We start from the raw sequence: 21,506 nt of genomic DNA, 5'->3' as shown, positions 1-21,506 counted from the left end.
AGGGTGTAACCATGCCTCTTGCCCAATGGCAGCCGAGATCCGGCTACATCACCCCTGCGACCCCGAACGGGAAAAGTGGTAAAGATAATGGATGGATGGATGGTTTGAAAAGCCCAGGCTTTCAAGAGTTTATTCAAAACAACTAGTTTTGTTTGCTGTCTTTTACATAAAATATCTCTTGAGTTCCTGAATTGATGTGGTCCAGTCTGATGTTGGCTGTTGCCTCGGGCCACTTCAACACAGATCATGTCTTTGATCAATGATGCAAAAAAGATTTGTCTTTAAAAGTGACTGACTTGAAAAATCCTAGCTCAAATCTTTGATGGTCACAAAGAAGACCATCATTTTCTAGATAGGAAGGTCATTCTTTAGAGTTTCTTTTTATGCCAATTGATTGATTAAATGATCTGTAGAGCACAAATGGATGTATTTGCCTCTTTACCTTGGTTGTTTGATCGCAAACCACATGAATCGTGGCGGAAAAAAATATTGACAAGGATATATTTACCTTTTGTTATTGTTCTACTTGTGTCAAATATTAAGATTTCAGTTTAATAAAAAGCACTATAAAGAGATTTCTAGGCTTAAATTTTGACTCAACGCATCACTACTCCATGACCCGTCATGTTGGCACTTGTGACATGAAACGTGACTTGAAGTTAATTGGCCACAAGTTGTCAACTAAAAGGCAAGAACATAATAATGAAATAAAAGTTTGGAAAAGCTTTGTTTGTTGCATGTCATAAAAACATAACTCACTGAAAATTGTGACAGCAACCAATGACAGCTGCCTGTTGTTTTGATGTATAAAACTGGCTGACGTGTGTGTGTGTGAGTTTGTGTGTGAGTGTGGTAGCAGTTCTACTACAGGGTTATTCCTTGCTGATTTGTATGAGGGGTAGTTTCTGGGTTATTCTAGGCTACAGACGCGCACACACACACAGTCTCTCACACACTTGAATACAAGTACACACTTTGATGCACATACCGGCACAGAATCTCTCTCTCTTTCTGTTCTTCTCCCACATTCACACTTGTACTCTCTCGACCTGCTCCAAGCTGGTTAGCTGTGCTCTCTCTGTGTCTCTGTTAAGGGATTACTGTGTCCTGTGTGATTATCTGTCTATTAATAGCTTCCTTTAAGGCTGTTCGCATGCTCCTATAGCGGCAGAGCTGCAGGATCTCGAGGCCCAGGGATCGGCAATGCAAGCCTGACCCCATATCCCGCAGCCAGTAATTACTGTAATAAACTACAACACACTGTACACTACTGCACTGAGGAGAAACCCCAGGGGGGACCTGCAGATAAACACACTTAAAAACTACAGGGTGTGTAGTTTGTACGGACTGAAGTGTTGCTAATATTTTTGTGCAGTTTAGACAGTGCACTCTCTCTTTAATGCAAGAGTAAAAAAAATAAATAGGACTGAAAATATTAAGTATTGTTCAAATATTTTTACGCTTCGATACTATCAATCATTAAAATAACTGAGATTGTATCGTTTTTAAACGTTTTTTCAAAAAAGCATCAACGTATTGAAAATCTTTTACCAACCTAAGAGATGCTATTTCAGTTTCTACACTCAGGCAAATACCTCTGTAGCCACAGCATGGAGAGATCAGATATATCTGTTTCCTCAGACCAGTGATTGCAGTCCCCTGACCTGTGTGTGTCTTCAGCCTCGTTTAGTCCTCTCTGAATACTTTGCATTGCGCTGATGATTTGCATACTTGCACTCAAGTGTCTACAAAATTCATGGTGTGCTTTACTGTACATCTGAAGTAGATTTGACTTTTTGAAGACAAATACTTCATGTACTTTTGCATGAAAACAAGATGAACATTTACTCCGAATGATGAGATTCCTCTGCATGTTTTTCTGCTGCTGCAGTGATCGCAGGGGCGCGCGTCGTATGTGCGGATCCCCTGATATGTGGATAATGTAGTCTACTTGAGCATCTCTAATGTACTGCCGTTAGAAATTGTCCTATACATGTGTTGTGCATGGGTGTGTGTGAGTTGTTTGTTCACAAACTAAAAAAAGCGAGATAAAAAAAGCACAGTTAATATGTATACAAACCTAATATTAAAACCTAACCAAAGCTAGTAACGCCCTCCAGAGAGAGAGAGAGAGACAACTCTCTCCACCATCACTACCAACTCCACCCCCCAGGTACAGCGTGATTCTATTGGAAACACAGTTTTAACTCATGAGTATTGTTCTTAATTCACACGCCCAGTGTTTTAACTCAGTCACCTTTCCCTGCATGTTCAATAAAAAGTGCTACAAATGAAACCTTTGAATCTTGTTAAAAGTGCACACACCTTTAAAGTCCACATTTCGCAACACATGAGAATGCCTATTTGGGTGTGCCGCAGTGCATGCTGTGCAGGAGTGATATTATTATTTTAAGGTCATATGGCCTCACCCTCATTCATTTACATTTACAGACAGGAATGCATACACTGAAGTGTACTTTGCTGTGGATGAACTGCATCCCCCTAACTCCTGCTTTTCTTATTTTTTGTCTTTTAACCTTTTTCAATTAGTTTGCCAGATTTGTCATCATTTGTTCTTTCTTCCTTCATCTTCTACATTTTTCTGATAATTAACCTGTTGGGAGAGAGTCCTTACTGTGCTACTAGGAATGGCCACACTTGTCCCAAAGTCTGCCGTCATAGAGAGTTGAGACATATCGAGATATACTGAAGGGAATGTTTAGTGTCTTTTAAGAGATTTGCAGTGTTTAGCTCTTTGTACTCAAAAAAAAAAAATCATGGTATAAGTTGTTGCATAGAGATTGAATCCTGGCAAACCATAGCTATGTTGACATTCAATAAGATTTCAATAGGAATGCTTAATCTGAAGAGACAGTAAAACTGCCCATGTCAGGATGTCTTCCTGCATTGTCCCCCCTTTCATCGATTGAAGGACAAGTATGTACTTCTGAGCTTGCGGCTTATTTGGGAGAACAGAAGAGTAAATATAATTTGACATCCAGAGAAGGAATAGAGGAGGAGGATGATATCTCTGGCACACAGTCAGAGGGAGAGCGAAGGAGCAACATCTGGAGGCATGCAGCCACAGGTGTTTGTTTAAACTCTGACTGCTTCCTTTTTGTGCCTCTTACGCTCATGCAATGTAAAATCAAATCACACACACTCACAAGATATTGAGATATTACAATATTACTCTGTTGTGGATTCAAAGTAATAATCCAAAGGCTTAATGATAGTGGAGCTATGACGCTGTTGTGTACTCTCCATATAAAAAAGGCCACACAGAGCATATGGGACAAAATAAGCAATAACAGAATTTTAAGCGGTGTTAATGTCCACCTTATAATTGTTAATCCATTATTTCCTCTTCCTTAAGCTCTAGTATAGTCTCAGTTTATCACTGGGGAAAACATCTGGCTCTTTGGATACAAATTGTTCAGTTGTCTTCACTTGCTAGATTCTAACTTTGTCTTGGTGCTTAGCTAATAGTGCACAATGGATTTATCAGCTTATTGAAGAAAACAGCTCCCTTTAGCTGCTGGTCACGATGCCATGAGAGTGCTGAGTGAACCTACTTCAATAAAAAGATGTGCAGGGAAGACTTTTGCTCAAGGACATGAAGACTTTACAACAACCTTGATATTCTGGTCAGCTCTCTTTTTGGGTATTTGGAGCACTGAGCGATCATGTCTCCTGCACATCAAAGAGGAACTATTTTCGTCTTGTTGGCAGGTTAACCACGAGGTACTGCACATTGCAGATTTTAGATGGTTGTCAATCCATATTGCATATGCATTAATGACTCGGTCTGAAATAAGCATTTAGCATCATGTTAAAAAAATGTTATGCTTTTACTCAGTCTTCTGAAAGCCATCACTGAGCCTTTGGTCCTTCTGTCCCACCAAGGTTTGTAGAGCAGGGATTAAAGCCTGCAGAGCCCAGGACTCCTGCCAGTCAATCAGGGTCTGGAGGTTGTTTTTCTTTTTCTTTTTTTTTGTGTGGGACTGGCCTGCTTGGACTCAGCCTCAATGAGCTGAGCTAAGCAGGAGGCCAGCAGGTCGTGAGTAACTGATGGCATTTGGATCAAAACATGTTTGGAATAATCACTTTAAATGCGCTTGATGAGATCTGGTGAGGCTGGTTTCCCAGGACAGGAAACTGCTCTGATTGGTCAGAGCTTCAGGAAGAGGATTTCAAGAATTTGGCCTTTCATTCTGACTGGCTGAATTGATCTAGCCTGCACAATCGGTAAACGTTGTTAGACATAAGGAAAAGGTCAAATTTGAAGTCATGACACACGTCTGAACAGCGTACCTGCCGAAATAATTTTATGAGCCCTCGTAACAAATTCCTCATATTTGAACATTTCTTTCCCCAACACAAACTGTGGTCGAGCCACAAATGACCTGTTTAGGGACTTCACACAGATTAATTGTGACAATATTGGCCACAGCAGAGACGTCATAGTGTGATCAGGCTCAAATAGTGACCCAGGTCATGTGAATGAAATGAGATGAGCGCTAATGAGAATTAGCTACGTCGTCTGACTGAACGCGTCACCTTCAGGAAAAGGGTCAAAAGCTAAACCTAGTGTCTCCATACAGTAGGCACTTTCAGGTATTTAGTTTGCCCAACATCTAAAGCAATCACTTGTGTTTTCCAACCATGATTTTTCTATACTGTCTACCCTGTTGAGGGTCGCAGGTAGGCTTGAACCAATCCCAGCTGTTATTAAGCGTTAGGCGGGGTACATGCTTGACATGATGCCAGTCAATCACAGATCTCCACCAAGCATCAGCCTCAGTTTACAAATGAGACCAATGTGGTAGTGCAAAAAGCCAAGGAATCCCTATTGAGTCCTATATTAAGACGGCCATTTTTACAGCAAAAATAAACATGTTAACATCCTGGTATGAAAATCTATTTTGGGGTCAATAGCTAATTTCTCTTTTGGTAAAAACTGTGCTTGAGGTTAATTGTTTAAGGAAATGTACATTTTGATGATATTAAGGTTAAGAGTTTGCATACATTGCATAATGTGGCATGGCAGATTTGACTGACAGGTGGGCCTATTACTAGACTTGATTGTTATTAGAGTGGGTAACTTCAAAATGCCTCTTAAAAACCAATGGATGACATCAGTGAGGCAATGTCCATATTTGAATTCAAACCTTCTCGTGTGGTTTCACGAAAGTTTTAATATGAATGATAAGTAATTCAAATTAACAGCTGCTTTTAAAATGCGTTTTCATTTATTGATAAATCTACGGTTTTCCTTTATCATGTGTTCTATACATTTTAATGATTAAAAATGGTGAAAAAATTACAATTTTAAACTTTCATTGTCTCTGAGAGCCTGAGGAAATGTCAATAATATAATTGATTATTCATCCGTAACATCTGTAAGTTGTGAAGAGGTGAAAAAGTCATTTGAATGTTACTCCACAAGTCTGTCACTCATTGATATGCTGTTTGTGACTCAACAAACGTAGCCGAATCCAAAATGACAAACGAGCACTTTGAAGTTTATTTTTCCTGAGAATATAGCGGTACTCAACACACACACACACAGCCACAGCTACTGGTCTGGTGCCTTGGGAGCAGCTTATCTCTTACATAACAATGGCCAGGTCCTGCTGGGATGGGAACATCAGCGCTTGCGATCATGGGGGAGAGGGGGGGAGAGCGTTGTGAGTTTCCCCTACAGGTCTGAACTCTGCGCGACCCCTCCGCCATGTCTGTAACCGAGAGATCAGAAAAAAGACACCTGCTGAGTACTGACTTGTTCTTATTTTGCATTCCGTATGGTTTGTGACAGCTCAGCTCCGACGCTCCAATCAGAAACACTCAGTGCTGGATAATGAGGCTGCTGCACTCTCTCACACAGTACTGACAGAGTATGCAGAAAATATGAATAACTGAAAGACTGACACAGAGTAGGAAACTGACTTCTTTTCACTGTGAGCTTGTCACACTCTTTTTGCTTTTTTTTTCCAGTGACAAACAGTTTTGGATGCTGTCACATTCTTTTTAAGATTATTCTGTTGCTTTTCGGTTTCCCCTGCTTATGGTAATAATCACTCGGCTCATCTTCTATTTATACCAAACACACCGACCCTGCTGCTGGAAGTTTTTAACCTGTGTCTTCCATTGTGATGGGATCAGCCGTCTTTTTATCCTCTTTCACCCATAATAAAGAAAGATATTGTAAAGGAGTCTGCACGTCCCAAGACATGTTCCTTCAGGTTAACTTGTAACTGTCATTGAGTGTGGCCATATCCACAGGGGGCTCGGGCCGATTCTAGCTAACATTGGACTAGAGGGGTTAAACCCTCTTGTTCAATGTCTCAGGTTTTTTTTCCACTGTCTTCATTCCAAGTCCCAGATTTTAAGTCATTAAGTGTTTCGGCTCTCTGACCTCTGTGGGAGTCAGGAGAGTCAGCATGGTTCACATTAAATAATGTAGGTATTTAATTAACTGACATATCTCCTCCCCTCTCTCTCTCTCTCTCTCTCTCTCTCTCTCTCTTTGTGTTTGTTTGGTTTGTGTGTGCAGAAGTGCCAGCGCCGGAGCAGCCGGAGCTGTTCCTGAAGAAGCTGCAGCAGTGCTGTACTGTCTTTGACTTCATGGACACGCTGTCGGACCTCAAGATGAAGGAGTACAAGCGCTCCACGCTCAATGAGCTGGTGGACTACGTGACGGTCAGCCGGGGCTACCTGACAGAGCAGGCCTACCCGGAGGTCGTCAAAATGGTGAGGAGGGACGAACGCAATATTGACAACGAAGTCACACACTGGAGCTCTTAAGACAAAATTGAGTCCAAAATTGACTCAATTGGACCAAGACTGTTTACTTTTTTAACTAGACAACACAGTTATCCCATCATCTACTGTTTGTCCAACCTTTTTTGGATGTTTACACCTTCAAAAAACAAATCAAATAAGTCCTATTTACGAGTTTATGACTCCTTATGTCATCAGTATACATATTTTAACATCTTAAGAGGCTAAACTAAGGCATAGTATGCAGTTTAATGGACGTCAGGGTTGCTTTGGGTAGAAAAAGAAAGTCCTTTGAGTGTTTAATTAACACTAACACAGGCTGATTCAATCTTTTTTAGGTTGAAACTTTTTGTCACAAGAAGACCTTTGACATCACAAGAATTAAAACTATTAAGAACTCCAAGCTGACACAGCACGGCCTTAATAAACAAGTATAGTAAATACAGAACACACTTAAAGCCAGTACTCCTCTCCTGTCCCATTTTTCTCCCTCACCGTTTTGTGTCTCCCCCCCCCCCCGATGAGCACACTCACTCACGTGAGGCGCTGATGTAACTCAGAGTATCACAGAAGAAACCTCAGAGCCTGCACAAGGAAAAAAAAAAAAAATGAACACAGCAACATCAAAGTGGTTCAAGTTGAAACAAAAATCCCTCTCAACACTTAACTGAGCGGTCTCTCTGTTGGATTGAAAATAGAATCGCAGCATAGTTGTTTCATCTTCAAACAGGAGGAAGTGCATTTCAGTAATTATCGATTTTGTTGCTGCAGTGAACACGATGTAAACACAACGGGGTGGAAGCTGAGTTCAATGTGTCCATGTAAAATAAGAAAAGTACACGAGCTGTGGTGGCAACACTGAAAACACAAGTGACGAATCACAACTGTTACCATTCTGCCTGTTTTTTATCACAATGCAAAGCAGAATTTGAATAAAAAAACTTAAAAATTGCATAGATTTGAATCCATTTCATATTAATGAGTGTCATAAGTGTTCCATATTTTTATCCAGTACACTGTGTTGTTATTGTTAAAAAAAAAAGATTATAACATCTTTTAGGACTTTGGGTGTTTTGCAGAGTTGAGCCATTTTACAGAACCACACATAAACAATATTTCTATCTTCACAACTAAATTGCCTTTTTATGGTTTTACACACGCCACAAGATGGTATGAATTTTTGAAGTGCCTCTGTCTTTTGTTCAGGTGTCTCACAACATATTCCGGACCCTTCCGCCCAGTGACAGTAATGAGTTTGACCCCGAGGAAGACGAGCCCACGCTCGAGGCCTCTTGGCCACACTTACAGGTAAGAAAGCACAGCAGAGCGTGTGTATGTGTTTGCATTTACAAAACAAACAAAAAAATGTGTTTAACCTTTTGTTGTTTAATTAGAAGAAAAACAGAAATTTCAAACCAGACATAGTTTACCGAACTTTTGACTACTCGAGGAAATGAGCCGCTAGGAACACACCTTACTAGTGTGAGGTGTAACTAGAGGTTCAGAACTGTTTTGAATAAATAAAATGACCTTAAACGACTTGTGATCTTTTAGTTACTTTGATGGACTTCTAAATCTCGCTTTGACTACAAGTTTCTGAGATGCTGCACACAGTCACTGTACCTAAAACCCCTACAACCATGTATTTTTTTTTACATGTCTGTTTGAGTAGAATGATATAAATATACTCCCTGAAAGATGGCGCACTTTAAATAGTAAACTGAAGATACTTCAGTTGCATTTGGCGCCTTAGATGTGGTGGTTGTGTTTTTGTTTCTGGTGGTTGGGTGGGTTTAGTTCTGGATCCATGTCTAGAGCCAGGCTCTCTTGTCTCTCACCTCCCCTCCTCCTTCTCTGTGTGCCTGCTGCCCAGGACTCCTTTAGAAATGAGATGCAAATCTCAAGGAGAAGCTTCCTGGTAAAACCTTTTTTCTTTTTGTTTCGTCTCATTTGCCCATTTTTTTTCCAAACAATTTCCCCCCTTAATAAGAACCCCTTTATTCCCCCATATCCCGGCTAGGGATGCAACAATTCTCAGTATAATATAGAACTGTTTGTTACAGCAACCACGGTTCAATACGCGCCTGTGAATCGCAGTATCCTCAGTTTTGCGTACAGCTAACTTTCATACCTAGTATTTCTCTCCAAATTGCCTCTGTTTTTGTGTTTTTGTGTGCCTGTGAGTCCAAGTGCTGGGATAAGAAAACTCCTCCCCATGAGTAAATATCCAATCACTATGCGCTAAAGTCAGATGAAGAGGACAACCCTAGTGTCAGATACACACATTACTTTTACATGGCGAGCGGTGAGGAGAGGCAGCAGCATGAGGAAACACCGCCGTCTTTCAAATCAGTGTTGGTTATAATAACGAGGAGAAAACGGTAAACAAAAAATGACTGTCTACAAACATTGTTTTACACAAGTTGCCTACTCGAATGGAAACACTTCCGGAGTTTGTTTGTGTTCACAGCAGGGTGTAATGTTACTACCATGAAGCAGACACCAGCTGTTACCTGCATGATGGAGAGGGGGGGGGGGGGGGGAGAGAGAACGGAGAAAAGACGAAGCAGACGATACCGTACACAAAGAAATATCCACACTTTGCGACCCGTTTCTGTTTGAAAGTCACACCAGGAACGTGTTTAAATGGAAAACATTTTTTGCTTTAAAGTAAAATAAAGAAATCGTTTTGGAACCGAAAACAGTGACCAAAAAACGGAGGTACATATTGAACCGTGGGCTTGACTGTATTGTTGCCTCTCTAATCCCGGCCAATCAAAACATTTTTTGCTCCTATCTAAACCCACCGTACACTGAACCTGTTGTGAACTTTTGCCCTTCTGACCTCTCCCTTGGATCCGCTCCAGTCCCGGTGTTTATGGGGTTAGTTTAAGGGCTCTAATTTCATAATGAAACATGTCTGGATTTTTCTTGTCTTTTTTTAATCAGCTTGTTGTTGTACAGTTGGAAATGTGACTCTAGCTTGTGTCCAAAGTTAAGAGGATTGTTTTTTTTTTTTTGCTAACTTAGTTTAAAACTGAACTCACACAAACTGCAGCTACTCTTTCTGCACTGAGCTGATCAGAGAAGTAAGGCAATCAAACCTTTTATTTTTGTTGCCTGATCATCAACATCTTGTCCTCTGTCCCTCCCCCTTTCTCTTCTTCTCGACTCCTCAGTTGGTATACGAGTTCTTCATTCGGTTCTTGGAGAGTCAGGAATTCCAGCCCAGCATTGCCAAAAAGTACATAGACCAGAAGTTTGTCCTACAGGTGAGTCACTGAGTCTATCTGCTGGTCAAAGATGAACTGTGAACTCTCCCCTTATGTCAGTTTAACTAAAGAAATTGTTTTCCTTTCATATTCTTCTTCTTCATTTTGTTATTGCACTTTTTCCATGTCCTGTCCTTCCTGTGTCCCTTTGCTTTAATGTCACCTTTCTTTTTTACTGATTCTACTTTTCCTTATTTCTTCTTCCCCCCCGTCATCTCTCCTCTGTATTCCTTTCCTGCGTGCAGCTCTTGGACTTGTTTGACAGCGAGGACCCTCGGGAGAGAGACTACCTGAAGACAGTCTTGCATAGAATCTACGGCAAATTCCTGGGTCTGAGGGCTTTTATACGAAAACAGATCAATAATATTTTTCTACGGTGAGTACACAGTAGATCTCCAAACGTGTGAAATCTTTTAGTTGTTTTTTTTTCCTCTCTATTTTCTTAAAGTTTGGGTCTATGCACACGATCAGTTTTTCTTTACTTGACACATTTGTTAAACATTTTTCTACATTTCAAATATAAAGTATACAAGTAAAACCCTTTTTTTTTTTTAAACGTTAAAGCTGCTTGAAGAAATGTTGAAGTTTTCCAAACACTGATTTATTTATTTTTCCCCAACACAAACCTGCACTGTATTACATTACAGACAATGACACATGTTTTTCCTTTGACCAGTTCATACATTCAACAAGTTTTATGAAACCCTATTTCCACCTAGCGCTTTTTTGTTTTTTTGAGAGCCAGCATCTTTTTCCAGTTGTTTTCAATGAGCTGAGGGCGTGTGCAGCAGAATCGGCCGCCTTGAGAGAAAGTGCAGCGCCCTGCATGATATTCTTTGTAGTATTGCTGTCTACGGATCCTGTTTTGTCCCCACATCCTCTTTGCTCCGTGTCTGATTGGGAAATAAACAATCTAAAATAAAATAAAAAGTAACGGCGCAGTCTTGGGTCATACAGCAGCCCATGTCAACAGACTGTTGTCATAGAGACAGGACAGCCATGCAAAAAGCCAGCACTTTTTTTTTTTGCCCGAAAATAACACTAGGTGGACACAGGACCTGAGAGAGTCAAATATTTTCAGAAATCTGTCACAAACTCGTATCTGCCACATTGTTCTAAAAAAGCTTTTAAGTGTGAGATATTGACCCCTATTCATGCAGGCTGATGCCATGTCTAAAGAAAACACCAACGCACTGGAATACCAACAGAAGCAAAGACAAAGAGTAAAACAATGACATCACGTTGCTTCTGAATCGGCCTTTCACTATTTCAATTAAACGGAGGATGTTAGAATCCAAAGAGAAAAAAAAGAGGGATTTAAAAATCTGATGCACAGAAATCAAAGTGTAAGCCTCCATGTTTTTCAGCTAACTGGATATCAAAGCACATCAAGCTGGAAAATGTGATTCCCCTCTTTAAATTCACACTCAGCTGAACCTCACAAGAGTTTTCTACTTGCTCGTTTTTCTTGTAGTTGTTTAACTTGTCTCTGCCTCGGCCTCATTTTGTCTTCTGTCTTTTGTCTCCTCTTCTCTCGGCGCTGCAGTTTTGTTTATGAGACGGAGCACTTCAACGGGGTGGCTGAGTTGCTGGAGATCCTCGGGAGGTATGTGAAGGCTTCGACCCTCAGACGCATATTTACACCCCGACCGAGAGACACGTAGGCCTAAGAGGACCGACAGTACTGAGCTTAACCCTCAAAGCTTCCTGTTATTTAAGTTTTAACTAACCAAACATGTGTTGTTTAATGAAGAAGATTGATGGTTAAAAGTCAAAGCTGAGTGATTTGGCTCCTTGTAGCAGAGTGTCAGGTTCAGGGTTGAGTCAGGAGTAGAAATGTAGATTTAAGAAAAGAAATGAATTAATCCCCAACAGTCTTTTAATCCATTTTAATCCTTTAAAAAAAAAAAAAAAAAAATAGACCCACTTACAAAGGCAGTGTATCAGCTCTGTGTCTGGAGCTGCACACGGTTTTTCACAAGCCAGACACAATTATTTTATTTTCTCAAAATGATCACAGATTTTGCAGATATGAGAAATAATAACCAAATGTATCTGTCTGAAATATACCGGCATAATCCTCTTACAGCTGCTGTTGCGCTGTTTAAAATATTAGCTACAATATTTAGCTGCTGTAAGTCAAATGAAACATTTTTCATTTCATTTTGGGAACACGAACTAACGTCTACAGGCAGAACAGGTTCATGAAGAGGCTGCAGTGATTGTAAATGAATCTATAAGGTGATTAACAGAAGATCAACCCTTTAAAAACGATTTGTTACTGATTTGCTGAACTGATTTTTCCAGTGTTCCTCAATTACAGCTTGTTGAAAACTTGGAATATGCAATGCAGGATTGTCATTTTTTTTCTTGGAGCTGTAAAGGAACATCCTGTCTGTTCTTTGTCGGCCTGAAGGCTCGAGCAGATCTCCTCCATTGGCTACCTCTCTTTATTTTTCCTCCAGGGCTCCGTCACTCACATACGCAGCCTTCTACTCATTGATCCTTCCACTTGCTTTCAAAGGATTCACAATGACACTCTTTCATGTGGTCATGTGGTTAATTTATGTCTAAATATTCTCTACTTTTTCTCTCTCTCTCTCTCTCTCTCTCTCTCTGTCTCTCTCTCTCTCCTTCCCAGTATAATCAATGGTTTTGCTCTGCCACTGAAAGCGGAGCATAAACAGTTTCTGGTCAAAGTGTTGATCCCCCTCCACACTGTCAGGAGTCTGTCCCTCTTCCACGCACAGGTAATGTGTGTTTTTCTGTTATTTCTCCCAAATATGCACAAAACCTTTCTGGTTAATTCATCATAAATATTTCTTAAATTTTAACATGTTTTGCTGTATATTGTCCTTCGATTGTCCTTTTTTTTTTTTTTTTTTTACCAATTTGCTAGTTATCATTAATTGAACTGCACTGACTTACAGAAGAATTCGATCAAGTGTTTGGCTGTATGTAGGTTTATAAATGATTCAACCGGCAAAAACAAAAAAGTAAAACATTGTTTATAAAGATGTTCTTAACAAAGTTTTGCATGATGATGTTCTAATGAAACACTTGAAGTTCCAGAAGTTTCTGTTGTAAGCTAAAGTAAGCTAACAGGCTAAAGCATTACATTACATCTGACATGTTTCCTTTTTTCCTGCAGTTGGCGTATTGCATTGTACAGTTCCTAGAGAAAGACCCAACATTAACAGAACCAGTAAGTATCAACTATTACCAACACAAACAGCCATCATCATGATGGTGCTTCTTTTGTCAAGCTTGACCATTAGAGACTGTAAACAAACAATCCTGACTGTTGTGTTTTTTGTTTTTTTTTAATTATAGATCAGTTATTCCCATAGTAAATGTGTCTAAAGTCGTTGATCACTAGCCAATGCTGCTACATATCCCACTGTTCCTGCTACACTGTGGTCATTGATGAGATTTTAAACAATAACGGTGCAGACAGCGCCTCACTCAGGCGAAAGGAGGAGTTACATGAATTGATGAATACAATTTCTTACAGTAGAAGTGAAGCAGTGCCGTTTCAGTTGCACTGGGTAGATAGGAAATTGGATCAAATAAAATGACAAAAACAACATTAAATATGAACTCTCTCTCTCTTGTGTTCGTCCTCAGGTCATCAGAGGCTTACTGAAGTTCTGGCCAAAAACCTGCAGTCAAAAAGAGGTGAGACTTGTTTTTTTCTTTTCTTTTTCTTTTTGCACCGAGTGTAAACTTAGTGTGTATTAACACCTCCCTCTCATGCGGTGGTGCAGGTGATGTTTTTAGGGGAGCTGGAGGAAATCCTGGACGTCATCGAACCAACACAGTTTGTGAAGATCCAGGAGCCGCTCTTCAAACAGATCTCCAGATGTGTCTCCAGCCCACACTTCCAGGTCAGTGTCGCAATTTCGCAATTCTATTACCGGTAACTGTCAAAAATAGTGTTAAAACAATTGCAACAGGATTTATTTAGTTTACTAAAACGTCATTTAGTTCAAGAGGGAAATTATGAAGTTAAATGCTTCACTATGCAGAAATCTATTTTGAGGTTAAAGGCGAACACTTGAGTTCAAAACCCTTTAAATGAGTTCTTTACATGATACATGGGCACACCGGCCAGCTCTCATTGGCTGTTTGACTCCTTCACCCCAGGTTGCAGAGCGAGCTCTGTACTACTGGAACAACGAGTACATCATGAGTCTGATTGAGGAGAACTCCAGCGTCATCCTGCCCATCATGTTCGCCAGCCTCTACAGGATCTCCAAAGAGCACTGGAACCCGTGAGTAACTTTAAAACTAACTCTTCCAGCTTTTTATTTCATTTTTTGAATAACAAATATGAGGTGGATTTTCAGTTTTTAAAGATCTTAAGAAACACAGGGCTTTTCTTTTTTCTTTACAGCTATTTAGGTTTAAGACGATTTTCTCCCTCACTTTGTTCCCACGCTTATTTTGTGCTTTATCAGCAGCTCTGCTCAGGTTTACCTTCTCTTTCTTCTCATTCTGTATTACCTCAAGCACAGACTAAGCTTTCTCTGCCACATGACGGCACTGTTTACTGTAAACAACAGATCGACTCCTTTCTGCAGAAAAAAAAAAACTGTGGAGCATGAGAAAACATTACCTCGTTAAAAAATTAACTTCAAATACATTTTAAGAAAAGCTTCTTCCTGCCCACTATGGACCTTTTGTTTATATTTTTTTTATTTATTTAACTTTTAAGACAGCTATCTTTTAAAAAAGCTTCTAGAACACTGATTGGTCGACCAGGGACGCTGAAATTCAGTCATTATCAGGATACTGAAAGAAACGACAATCACTGTAACATGAAATGCTCATCTACTTTCATGAATTTTACATCGATTCAAATCGCCAGGATTATTTATGTGAATATGTATTATTTATTTGAATTTTTATAAATACATAGAAGTGCTGAGGGTGTTGTGCTGTTCTTTTTCCTGCTGGTAAAACTGTGGACACGATGTCCTGACAGGCTGGACTCTGTGGCAAGGACTAGACCATCATAAAATTTGAGTTTTTGAAAGCAAAAGTCTAAAATACGAATTCAGTAAGAATTTAAAGTACACATGTCTCTTTAAGTTTTACATAAACCCTGCAAACCTTTGACTCTGCAGGTTATCAAAGTTTATAGAAGCTGTAAAACTTACTATTATGTCATCAGTGAAGTGAACTGTGATCTCTCTCTCTCGCTCTCCCTTCCCCTTGCAGGGCGATCGTGGCGCTGGTGTACAATGTACTGAAGGCCTTCATGGAGATGAACAGTACCTTATTCGATGAACTTACAGCCACTTACAAGTCAGACCGCCAGCGGTAAGAAGCTGCTCATGTTCTCATCATCCACAGTGAATAATGTGATGGAGTCTGATCTCTGCTGCAGCGAGCTGCTAGACCAGACAGCAGTGTTACTATGATCACACTTTACAAATATCAGGGTGAATATTAGCTGTGAGTATAACAGGAACAGCACTCAGAGCAGCAGGAGTACAAGGCGAGAGAGGGATGAGTTACAGCAACGGAGTAAGAGTTGTAGAAGGGAAACTTTTATCTGATGTTTGCAAGACTTCCAGCTGATTTAATGGAAAGAACATGTTCTGTAAGACTGTACTGACAGATAAAGATTCAAAGTTAAGGATGCACTTAATGCTCCCAATACCCATTCTGATGTAAAAACTCATGTGACTGGCTGATACATACATAATTTGCCTGATAAAACACTAAACTATGAGGAGAAATGTGTTCAAATTGTAACCTGCTTGAACATCTGCATCATAGCGCTGTCATCATGAGCATGTTGGCCTTAAGCTCAAAGCTCTACTTTGTCTTGGTACAGTTAAGAGCTGCAAGTGTGCAAGGCTGCAGATTCTTTTTCCTAATTATATAAAGCCAAAAAAAGAGATGATATGAGACATGATAACTCCCAAAAGGTGTTTTTTTTTGGACTAAAATGACTATGTCTGTAATCCTCGCCTTCAAAGCTGTGATTTGTTTTAACAGCGGGCCGACATGTTTGTCAGTTGGAACAACTGCAGACTTTCCTGAATGATGTCTTTTAAACAGGAAATGAATACTCATCCTCCATGTTGTTTGTTCTGTTTCAGTGAGAAGAAGAAGGAGAAGGAGAGGGAGGAGCTCTGGAAGAAGCTGGAGGACTTGGAGCTGAAGCGGGGCCTTAGGAGCGACGGGATCATCCCAACTTAACGAAGACAGCGCCGCGCTCCCCTCTGACCCCCCTTCCCCCCCACCCACCCTCTACTCTCCCCCTGTGACTCCCCCTCCCCTCCATCCTTACCCCCACTCCCCCCCTTCCACATCAGCCATGTCTGCTCAGAGCTCTGTGAAAATCCCCGATTCAGGCCATCGTCTGTGGATCGACCCGGAGCGCCCGCTGGTTTCTTAATTGTTTTTTTTTTTTTCTTATGTTTTTTTTTTTCTCCTGTGTTTGTGCGACTTACTTTACAGTAGATTCATCACGTCTGTTTTCATTATTTCAACAGCACTGTAAATAATTATTTTTTCTTTTTTTCCCTTTAAGCTGATATTATTGCAAACGGGAAAACAAAACAATAATAATAAAAAAAGGAAGAAAAAAATAGAAAATGAGAAAATGACTTGTGTGGGTGGGGAATTTAAATAAAAAAAAACAACTTTTGGACTGTAGGACATGAAATGAACTCTTGGAAAACAAAAAACGACAAAAAGAGAAGATACTAGATTGATTGAAACTCTTCATCCCTTCTCTTCTTCTTCAGTACAGTCCCATATGTCATTTTTATTTTCCTGGTTCTCCTCTTTGCTTTCCCTCTCGTTGCCTCCATCTTTCTGTTTCTTCCCTTCCCGCCTCTCTAATGTTGCATCTGTCATTTCTGCCCCCGTATGGGATGTCCGAACTGATAATGGGCCCCTCCTTCTGAAGGTTCCTCGAGGACCTCCCTCTCTCCCTTAAGCCCCGCCTACCTTTCAACACGTTCTTCCTGTTTTAAACGGACGGAAATTGATGAACAAAGTCTCATTTCAAAACAACAACAACAGGGACTTTCTTAGTACACAGACCATCTCCACTTTGAGTGTGTTTACATGCATGGCTGAATGAGAGGTAACTCTTCAGGGATCAAACCCGACTGACTTCTCTCCCCTTATTCAGGATCTCTACCTTTTTCATCCTCAAAATAGAAACAACATTCAAACCTTGTAGTCTGATGACATGATTTGCATACCCGAGTAGTGCATTAAAGGGAAAGTAATGAAGATAAAACTCCTGCTTACTTGCATCCTTTCCTTAAAAATTCAAGTAGTTGACTAGTATCACACCTTAAGGAGCTCCTTCTGAAGGGACTCTGTGGCTGTGCATGTACTGTTGCACCTTCACAATAAAAGCCATTACATGTCCCACATTTGACATTTTCCGCTTTAGGAAAAAGTTGCAGCGAAACGAGAAAACGTTTTTAAAATCAAATCGGTGCAATTATTGTTTCCTGAGAACTGCATTTGTATTCTGAAAGGGATTGCTGTAATAAGCCAATAACAATGGAAACAGTTGCAAAGAGAAAACGGCATGAAAAAACTGTGTTTGTGGTCTCTACAATGTTAGATAAAAATGCTATCAGAATTGGGGTTTAAAATAATCCGTTTTGTTAGGATTACTCTAACCTCGCTGTAGCATTATAACCCCACTCTTTATTCAGGGGCCATTCAGTGTTTGCATTAAAAGTAAAACTAGTTAATGGCAAACGGACAAAAAGAAAGAATGAACAACAAAATAAGGGAACAAAATATACAGATTGTCTGTTATATCAAGTTAACTTCCAGAGATTTCATTAAAATGTTTGAAATGAACTCATCATGGGACAAACAGCCTTCATCTATCTCAAGATAACACGTTGAGATCTTGAGAAAAGAACCTAAATTAACTCATTTTAGCAGGAAAAGGAGTAAAGCTAAATGTATGGAAGCATGTCCTCTGAGGACTTCTGTAATTCGTCATGTACAGAAAATAAAAAAAATGTACTTCCACATTCTGCCCTGATTTTTGAATGTTTTACCTGAATTCAGAGCCCTGTTGTGTTCTCAGAATGAGCGTATTTTCTGTAAACGTCAGACTGGTTTAACCATTTATATGTTGAGATCCGTTTTTTTCCAGAGACACTTTAAATCCAGAACAGTCAAAATGTAAACACACTCAATTATTTCATCCTTACATCCCTCTTTCCTCCTCTCTAAAAATAATGGACTACCTTCATCAATTTTTTTTCTGCTTCTCTTCTCTTTTTTTTTTTTTTTTTTTTAGTAGCCTTTGACCCCTCCCTCTCTCCTTACCTGCCGTACCAGGTATCCCAGGTATCAGTCTGGCACTGGTACCCTCTGGCCATAACGGGGACTTACAAATAAAAACAAAAACAAAAAAAAAAAAAGGCTTCAGAGGAGCGCCAAATATCTTCCTCCCTGTTGTGAAAAAAGACGAGCGCCCCACCTCACCTTCGTGTCACCTCCACTCCTCCACCCCCTCGCCCACCGGGGGGCGCCGCGTTGACTTCACAGTATTACGACAACAACAGTGACAAAAAGAAAAGACAACCCTGTACATTGTTATTGAATGCAGTACACTGATAATCTTGTATCTTGTAGTAATTTAGCCTATGTTTTTGCTTAGGAAACTGTGGAGAGGAGTATCCAGTATATAAAGAGGTATTATGGAACAAGACTTCCTGGTATTTATGATAGTGTCCCCCCCTTTTAGTCTGTTTTTTTTTTTTTTTTTTCTGTCTCTCACTCCTCCCCTCTTCTCTTGGTTTTTATCTCATTTTGGATATTTTGATGAAGTTTCTTTTGACCATTGGATATATTTTTTTTAGTTGGGGAGGGAGGGGGGTGAGGGTGAGGGCAGGTAGGCAAGGAGTCGGGGGGTTAGAGGGTGGAGGGAGGGAGGGAAGGAAGGAAGGAAGGAGGGAGGCAGGGAGGGGAGTAGAGAGGGAAGGCATGGAGTAGACCACTTTGCCCTGTTGGGAGTGTGACAGTGAAACTCCCCCCTCCTCCCTCGCAGAATTAATGTGTGCTTTAGAACGGCCCAGATGTAATATGATTTAAAAACTGAAGAAAAAAAAAAAGATAAAAAAGGGTTGGAGAAATACAAATGTTTAATTATTTTAAAAAATAAAGAGATATTAAATTAAACCTGTTTTGTGATAAAGCCCAGATGCTGGATTGCTTTATTTACTGGGTTCACAGGGCGTGTGCGTGAATGTCTGTGTCTGTGTGTGAGTTCAACCTGAACCATCTGTGAACATAAACAGATACCATCAAAAGAGTATTTAACAATTATCTGAGTTTGGTTTGGATATTAACAGAAAGTTCTAACTGAGTGTTGTGATTGGACAAGAGGCATTCCTTCAGTGCCGACACAAAATACAAATTCTCTGGGACTTTTCCCAGTATGCATCACTCCTGAGCCAGCTGTTCTAGATTTAAGATTTACTTTTTTTTATTGATCCCCGCAAGCAGAAATTTCAGTTTTTACACTCTGTACGTCATGAACACACACATGCAGAAACAGGCTCCTATGGACATGCACTAATGGTGAGATGTCAGAGTGATGGAGCGGCCCACAGCAGGCACTCCTGAGCTGATGGTAGGGAGGGGGTTTGGTGCTTTGCTCAAGGGCACGTCTGCAGTGCTCAGGAAGTGATCTGGCACCTCTCCAGCCACCAGCCCAACTTCCATATTTGGTCTGCACTGGGACTTGAACTGGCTACTCACCGGTTCCCAACCCAAGTCCCTACAGACTGAGCTAGTCCTGATTAAATGGTATTACTTTATCCCGAAAACACTCTGATATAACTTACTGTGTGATAAATTCAAGTTGCAAGAGTGCAGGAATGTTTGGGTTGCTTGGCAACAGATCAGCTTCAGTTAGATGGGGAACTGAATTTGTGGAGCGAGTACTAGGGCTTGGTGATGTGGACCATGTTGGCTGAATGGTGGTACAGGATACATATCTCCATTTTTTTTCTGTAATGAAATAAAAAACAAATTTATTTGTAAGTTAAATCCACATGGGACACTTTTTATCAACAGGCTGCTTCACAATGTCAACATGAAAAGTTACACAAAATGAACCACCGGTTTGTAAAAACTAATATGAGATACAAAATTCTACCTAAATTCAATAAAATAATAAATCTGCCTTTCCTGCATTACAAAATATACACAGCTGTGTATTTTGTTATTCAGGCATCTTTGAGTTTTGCTCAGTGAGGGAGAGAGGCGGAGGAGGGCAAAGAGGGATAGAGGTTAAACTGTATTTGTCCTACTTAATGTGTTTGTCTCTTAAGTCATTATGTCTTTAACTTACAGTATAGAATTAAAAAATAAAGTTAAAAATAAAGCCACTGTGGAGGAACTGCAGTTCCTCGAATGTCCACTTGAGCCCCCTTTAGGTCCTATTATAAAACGCTGGTTTTTACAGCAGAAGTAAACATGTTTTCTGCTTGGTAAACAAACAGTTTTAGTCTCTAAAGCTCATGTTTTATTCTTGAAAACTTAATGGGGGTGGGTTTAAAAAAATAAATAATGCATCCATTTTGATTTTTCAATTAAATTCAAAAAGTTGTTACATACTGAGTGTCCAGTTACGAAAAACAACACAATACAGAAAAAGAGAGCACAATATATAAGGGAAAATTATTATACTAAGGCTAAGAGCTTTTCATAGTTGAATATATGTGGCTTGGCTGAGTTGTCTCACAGGTGGGTGCTGTAGTTGTTTGCCATGGCCTGCCTCTTCGCCTGATTTTAAACTCATGAAAGTTATGTGGAGATAGCATTTACAATATGGTGACCGTCATCTTTTGTCTTCTCACAAACGCCTTCTCACAAATCAGCGCCTTCTCACAAATCAGCGGGTGACATCACTGATACTACGTTCATGTTGTATACAGTATATGGCATTTCCTAAAAATAACCAAGTTTTTAGAGTAAAATTATTACGTCAGTGCCCCTTATTTGTCATCACACATGTGATGTAAGTTCAGGAATAAAGGGTCTATGAGGAAGGAAGGACAGAACTGGGATCAGTAGCATATTAAAAGAAACAACTTTAGATCGATATCCCTGTAGAAAATGTGCTTTGACACATCAAAAGAAAAAAAAATAATTTAAATATATATGTTATATATATATATTTTTTTTACCTTTTTTTTTAAATTTAAATGCATTTTTTTATCTTTTTTTGGGGCTGCCAATAACTGCTCCACACTCCAGTCCGGTAGTTGGCAGTATTGCACCTTTAAGGTAGTTAGCCAATCAAATCAAAAGAAGGAGAATCGGTTCGTCCTGGGAAGTTCTCTCGGCCAATTAGGTAGCAGGAGGAGGGGGCGCGGGAATGTACACAGGTGTTCAAACCAAACGAGCCCTGCAGGGCCTTGTGTGGACGGGAAAACACTA

At 40.0% G+C, this 21,506-nt stretch overlaps 1 protein-coding gene across 6 annotated transcripts in view; it reads left to right on the top strand.

Moving 5' to 3' along the window:
* Nucleotides 1–19,259, top strand: part of ppp2r5eb (protein phosphatase 2, regulatory subunit B', epsilon isoform b) — a 49,132-nt gene extending 29,873 nt beyond the window's left edge. For all 6 annotated transcript variants that reach the window (XM_020627186.3, XM_020627180.3, XM_020627171.3 and 3 more), the window contains 12 exons: nucleotides 6,557–6,753; nucleotides 7,990–8,091; nucleotides 9,963–10,055; nucleotides 10,301–10,431; nucleotides 11,602–11,661; nucleotides 12,697–12,805; nucleotides 13,207–13,260; nucleotides 13,683–13,733; nucleotides 13,823–13,942; nucleotides 14,202–14,329; nucleotides 15,279–15,380; nucleotides 16,169–19,259. In XM_020627186.3, the coding sequence (XP_020482842.1) occupies nucleotides 6,557–6,753; nucleotides 7,990–8,091; nucleotides 9,963–10,055; nucleotides 10,301–10,431; nucleotides 11,602–11,661; nucleotides 12,697–12,805; nucleotides 13,207–13,260; nucleotides 13,683–13,733; nucleotides 13,823–13,942; nucleotides 14,202–14,329; nucleotides 15,279–15,380; nucleotides 16,169–16,268 (1,247 nt within the window). In that variant the 3' untranslated portion in view covers nucleotides 16,269–19,259. The remainder of the gene's footprint in view (nucleotides 1–6,556; nucleotides 6,754–7,989; nucleotides 8,092–9,962; nucleotides 10,056–10,300; nucleotides 10,432–11,601; nucleotides 11,662–12,696; nucleotides 12,806–13,206; nucleotides 13,261–13,682; nucleotides 13,734–13,822; nucleotides 13,943–14,201; nucleotides 14,330–15,278; nucleotides 15,381–16,168) is intronic.
* Nucleotides 19,260–21,506: the final 2,247 nt, after the last annotated feature.

Source organism: Labrus bergylta, chromosome 18, assembly GCF_963930695.1.
Source record: "Labrus bergylta chromosome 18, fLabBer1.1, whole genome shotgun sequence".
Classification (NCBI taxonomy): Eukaryota; Metazoa; Chordata; class Actinopteri; order Labriformes; family Labridae; genus Labrus; species Labrus bergylta.
Note: the sequence above shows the minus strand (reverse complement) of the source record. Positions and strands in the feature narration are given on the sequence as shown.